Source organism: Nelusetta ayraudi, unplaced genomic scaffold, assembly GCF_046127955.1.
Source record: "Nelusetta ayraudi isolate G7.1 ecotype Tasmania unplaced genomic scaffold, CSIRO-AGI_Nayr_v1 ptg000073l, whole genome shotgun sequence".
Taxonomy (NCBI): Eukaryota; Metazoa; Chordata; class Actinopteri; order Tetraodontiformes; family Monacanthidae; genus Nelusetta; species Nelusetta ayraudi.
In genome coordinates this window covers 1,354,466-1,360,465 of record NW_027466123.1, presented here as the reverse complement: position 1 = coordinate 1,360,465, position 6,000 = coordinate 1,354,466, and the positions used below count along the sequence as shown (strand labels likewise).

The window sequence follows — 6,000 nt, the reverse complement described above, 5'->3', positions numbered from 1 at the left end:
GAGAGTTTTATTTGAAATGTCTTTATTGGTTCAACGGGCTGGAACACATTTACAACAAGTCCAACTGTGACACTAATTTGCCAGTATGAATATTTGCTCAAGGGAGGTAGCCAGTCAGCACTTGAAGGCACTGAACAAAGTAAGTTGGGTAGAGTTGGAGAGGAGGTTTTTTTTTTTTTTTTTTTTTCGCCGTACGTGTTGTGAACGTGTGATTCCCGGACATCCAAACCACACAAAGGAAGGTTTTGGGGGTCAGTGTCTCTATTTTCGTCGAAGATTTTATTTTTTAATCAAAGAATGAAGAGGGTATTGGCGTCAGAATGTGGGACAGAGCAGCTACTCAGCTGAAGAACTGCGAAAGTGAAATGAGGTTTTCCAACATCACATGACCCATGAATTTTTCTATAATGCTTCGATAATGGCTCGACGGAAGCGGAGTGTTTATTTCAAAATGCGAGCAGCGAGGATGATGAACTCACAAATAAAAAACCAACAACCACAAAAAACAGACGAGTACGATAAAATACGCTGCACACTCAAATAGGAGCGGCGTCAAACGTAGAGGAGCGTGTCCCTGTTCGCCTGAGCCAGACGAGCAATGTTGCGCACGCAGCCGGCCGAGTATTCCTGAAGCGCAGCGTCGTCGGAACCCATGAAGTGGATGAGAGGCTGAAAGGAGCACAGGGGACACGAGCTTCAGGTGATTGGAAACACCAGAATGCTAACAATGCTAGTGCTAACCACAACAACAAAAACACAAGAATAATATTGCAGCATCGTTATGATCATCATCATCATCATCATCATCATCATCATCATCACCATCTTCATCATAACCTAACCATTATCATCATCACACTCATCATCATCATCACAATCATCATCATCAATGTTATCATCATCATCATCACCGTTAGCATCATCATCATCATCTTTATCATCACCATCCTCATCATCACAACCATCATCATCACCATCCTCATCAATGTTATCATCATCATCATCATCACCGTTAGCATCATCATCATCATCACCATCCTCATCACAATCATCATCATCACCGTTAGCATCATCATCATCACCGTTAGCATCATCACCATCCTCATCATCACAATCATCATCTTCATCATCATCATAATGGCTTGGATGGCTTTCTTGCTGCTGCTGGACGAAGGTCAAGCTTCGACGGCCTCAGCTTCGCAACCGGACCACCACCACCACCAACAGCACCACTCGATGGCCTCTCACTGCCTCCAAGGCCACATTACAACCACTCGAGGCTACTTTCAAGGTCGTTCTCAGGTCCCATTTGTGGCGCAAGGGTTTTTTCGTCAAGCGCGCAGAAGGGTAACACAGTGCAACGATACAGAATGAATTGAAATTGTGTGTCCTGCAAAGTAAAATGCCCAACATTTTCTCTATCCACGACCAACTTTTGGGTCACGACCCACCAGTTGGGAAACGCTGACGTAGAACAATGCCGTTCACAGAGGGGGTTGCGTTTTGGGGATGAAAAAAACAAAACAAAAACCCCACCACACACACAAGCGGCTCTCCAGAATAGCAAATAATGGTGTGTGTTTGTGTTTTTCGGAGGTTGAGCTATTTTATCTGCAGGCAGAAGAAAAAAATAAAGTTTGTGGGCAGCTGCGGGGGTGAATCAAAACGAGACAGAGTCTAAATGTGTTCAGCGGCCGTTCTGCCGAGGATCACAAACCGTGTGGTTTGACGAAGCCACACTGGCAGCGACTCCGGATGGTTCCGTTTATGTCCGTAATGAATTGACAGCACAACACAAACGTCCCTCCGGCGAGCAGTTTTTAAGGACACGCTGGCTCGGGAGCGCAATGAGGCTTTGGTGAGTACGCTTGACTTGCCTTACTCGGACGTCTGTGGCCCTTTTAAAGCCCCCATATATCATAAGGGCCGGGTTGGAACCGCTGTTTGCAGTCGGGGATCACGCTGCCGTAGGGTTACAACATGGCTTGGAATATACCGTCAGGCTCTTTGGTAACACTATATAATGAGTACTCGCTATGAAGCATTAGTTAAGCATTAACAAATACTGAATCCGTCATTTATAAATGATGTTTCTGACATGAATAAACTACATCATAATGAGTATCCATGTCAGAAACATGATTTTTCTCCCCCTTGGATTTAAACCGCAACCACCGAGGGGATGGTAGTGATGGAGTCGAGACCGCACCAACCAACCAAGACCAGGACATAATGGAGACTAGAGGGCATCGAGACGGAGACCCAGACCAAGACATTTGGGGTTCCAGACCAAGGCAAGACCAAGACTATACATCAAAGAAAAAAATCACAACTAAACAGAGCAAACGACCAGCGTCCTTTTTAAAATTCAAGTTTGCTCCTATGTCAATGGAACAGTGACATTTATTTACATCAAGGTATCTTTTCACAATTTTCTTGAACATTTTGCTGCTTTGCCAGCTATTGTGAACCACTTTCAAAATTCACCAGGAATCATTTTAAGTGGTATTGCCTCACAGGAAGAAGGTTGTGGGTTCGATTCCCATCCCGGGGCCTTTCTGTGTGGAGTTTGCGCGTTCTCCCCGTGTCTCCATGGGTTCTCTCCGGGTTCTCGGGCTGTGAGGCTAACTGGAAACTGTGAGGGGCCGTTAACACGGAGCCGGCGTTTTCACTAAAACCGCACAGACCGAAACCGCACTTTTCCGAAGACGCTCCTCGGGGTGGATACGTTTGAAAACGCCACCTTGCCCGGATTCGTGTTCATTCGCCGAAACCAATCTTTTTTTGAAACACTGATGTCACAGCTCTAAACCCCTCCCCCCGCCCTGCAACCCGAGCAGACGTGAGGTGCAGACGACCACTCGCGGCAACAACAACCACGTCGGGCAGCGGACTTGCTACCGCAAACGGTAGTGATCAATAAAACACGTTTGGACGCCTTCGTCGACCTATTAAGTCCTACTCAGTGATGTTCTAAATGTTTTTGTTCTTTATTGGTCACGTTCTCGCGCCGGACGTGCAGTGAAAAGACATGAAGTGGCAACGCTAACGAGACGAGAGAGAGTGCAAATCGCAAAAGCAACACTCACAGGGAAGAAAGAAACGGCAAGAGCAGCAAAAAAAAGATAATCTGAAATAACACTGTAATAACACAACTCGATGTGTTGGCCCTGTACTTTTTTTCCACCACATCGGTCGACACTTGTTCCACTAGGAAGAAGGGGAGGCAGGGGAGGAGAGGGGACGGATTTGGCTTCTGATTAGCGCGAGTCGGCACGGAGCAGACACCAGCGTCAGCCCCCTCTGCGTGTTATACGCGGAATTGTAACACCTCTCAACACGTTTGTGCGGTTAGCGGAGTTGCCAGATGAGCGCCGCTGGAAATATCGCAGTGATTTCCAGCGCAAAAGATAAACACGGGGGGGGGGGGGGGGGGTGAAATAAAGGATGAGGTGAAGCTGCAGCCCGTGTCATGTTGAAAAACGGGCTGGAGGGAAGATCTAATTCTCCTTTCTTGAGCCGAGAAGTGCACCTAAAGACGTTATTTGTATTTCTTTTTTTTTTTAAATATACCATTTTGTACGATAAATAGGATCTGAAACGCCTCTCAAAGACAAACGCAACACTCAACGACACGCAGCAACCACCAGAAAACACGCAGCCCTCCGGGGGCGAAACAAGACTCTTTTGTGAAAAGAGAGGATGCTTGAGAAGTGCCAGAGGCGGCGTGCGTTTTTTTTTATTTTTTTTTTTGGGTCCAACCTCATAGCATGTTATTCAGACGCTGCCAAATAAGGTCTCCCAAAGTGCACGGCGAGGCTGAGATAAGTACGACTCTCTTCGCTGCCTTCATTCCAAACGCACTCTTCCTCTCCCCAGCTGGGATGGGCAGAAACAGAATACGCCGCTTGTTGGGTCCACCGGCCTTCGCCGTGGCAATGTGAACGTTTGAATTCAGCACCGAAGAACCGGATTGTTTGACTTTTTTTTTGTTCCGTATTATCATTACGGCCTGTTATTATTTAGGTTGAGCAAGCGCCGAGAAGGTTGCTTGGAGAACACGTTCTCCCCTCCCCGTCTGTCTGTCTGTCGGAAGGTTCAAGGCCGCTCCGCTAGCATGTGCGCGCATGGCACAGTGAGGTGTCACGGCGTTAAGTGTGCTCTGCCCGTGGGAGTGCAGCCCTGCAGGTTTGACACCGCGCCGAGCCTGACAGCCATTATGGCTTCATCAACTCCCTCTCTGTCCTCCGCATTCCCCATGTTTCTCAGCGCCGCCGCGGAGGCAAACAGCACAAACAGACAGCAGTGTTTAGCCGGGTGCTGGGAGGGGGGGGAGAGAGAGATCGGGGGTGGTTGGCTAGTGGAAGTCAAGGTAAACAACATTCCCTGCTGCCTTCCAGCGAGCGCGGGGAGGCTGTGAAGCTGCTTTTTCAGCGTCTCCAAAGAGGAAGAGGAAAAGGAGGCCGGGCGACTTCCAAATGAGCGACTTCAACGCTGGAGAAGAGACGGCGTTTTCAAGCCGAGGCTAAAAAAAAGAAAAGAAAAAAAATTAACTTTTCGGGGGGGGGGGGGTTTGAGGGGAAACAGGCTGGAAGCTGCGACACGCGGTGCTACACGGCTCCCCCACCTCCTGTGGCCACGTTACCTACTAACCTTGCATACTCTCCGTGTGCATACTACAAGATTCAGTTGAAAGAAAAAAAAACATAAAACAAACATAAACTACATAAACTGTTGCTTCCATCAAAGAAAAAGTTGCATAAATGTGGAATTTGTATTTTGACGTCTTCCCAACAGGTGGCGTTGCCCTCAAGAAAGTAGCATCAACGAGTGTCGAGGTAAGAAACCCGAGCCGTAGTTTGCCGCACGCATCGGTAGCTGCGTTTTTACATGACAGTTTCTCGCAAAATAAAAGCGATATTTCAAAATTTTTTGACAAAGCACGATTACGATTTGCAGGTAAAATCGTAAAATCTTGTCCCGCGAGATTTACGAGAATTATGTTTGCGTTCGTTTACGTTAGTTTGCTGTCAAAAATGGTTGTTTCATTTTTCTCTTTGATTACTTGTGAGAAAAAAACAAAACAAAACTTTTGTCCTCCATCCAAACATACCGCTCCATTTTCACTTGAGCTGAATTGGTCAGGTGACGCACGTACGTTACGTCCAGTGACGTGTAAATGCGAAAAAAATATTTGATTGTGCAAAATGCTCTAAGGTGCCTTTCGATTGGGATTTAGCACATTATAAATAAAAGTTTATTGACTGATTAATTGATTGGTTGAAGAACATCTCAGTAGCCACAGAAGCCACACAAACAATGTTTTAAAAAAAAAAGAAAGGCTGCAACAATACGAGAGGCGGCCCAGAAGTTGGACTCAAGTTTTACCAGCACCAGTGCAACAAATCGCTGATTTTTCTTTCTGCATTCCATTCACAGGTGAGGTACGGCAGGCGCGCGTTGTGGGTCTATACATCACAAACCCACAAACGCGGAGAACAGGGTTAGCTGTAATGCTTCCTCCAGGGTCAGACAGGTACCGTAAGCATTAGCCTCCTTCACCAGAGAACCAGGCCCAGTCGGAACAATGAGGCCGTTTCATTTCCATTTCTCAGGCAGAGAACAAATGCAGCACTGGTGCAGTTGCGTGGCCGTTTGGTAATTAGGCTCTTTAAAATTTGTCATTATGGGGCAGTGTTGCAACCCCGTAAATGGTACATTTGGAAAAAAAAAAAAAAGGGCAAACACATAGACTGGGAAGATTAAACGGGGCAGTGTGCCTCGGACTGGCACACACTCACTCACTCTAGAAATTCAAATTTAGACGCCCAGACTTTGTATAAAAAGGGGGCTTGTTCGCTTTGTGTCGTGGCTCAAACTACAAAGAGCGTGCGGCTTAACAACTTTAGTAAAATTGGTCTGTTGGAACAGCCTGTGCTCAAGTCCAGCTACCAATTATGGCTGGTGTTGAACCGCATGCATGTAACAGCAGATTGAGCT

The 6,000-nt window shown here is 46.8% G+C and overlaps 1 protein-coding gene across 6 annotated transcripts in view; it reads right to left on the bottom strand.

Annotated features, from left to right (window-relative positions):
- Positions 1-6,000, bottom strand: part of odad2 (outer dynein arm docking complex subunit 2) — a 39,053-nt gene continuing 33,053 nt past the window's right edge. For all 6 annotated transcript variants that reach the window (XM_076043071.1, XM_076043065.1, XM_076043067.1 and 3 more), the window contains one exon: positions 1-669. In XM_076043071.1, coding sequence (XP_075899186.1) covers positions 553-669 — 117 coding nt within the window. In that variant the 3' untranslated portion in view covers positions 1-552. The remainder of the gene's footprint in view (positions 670-6,000) is intronic.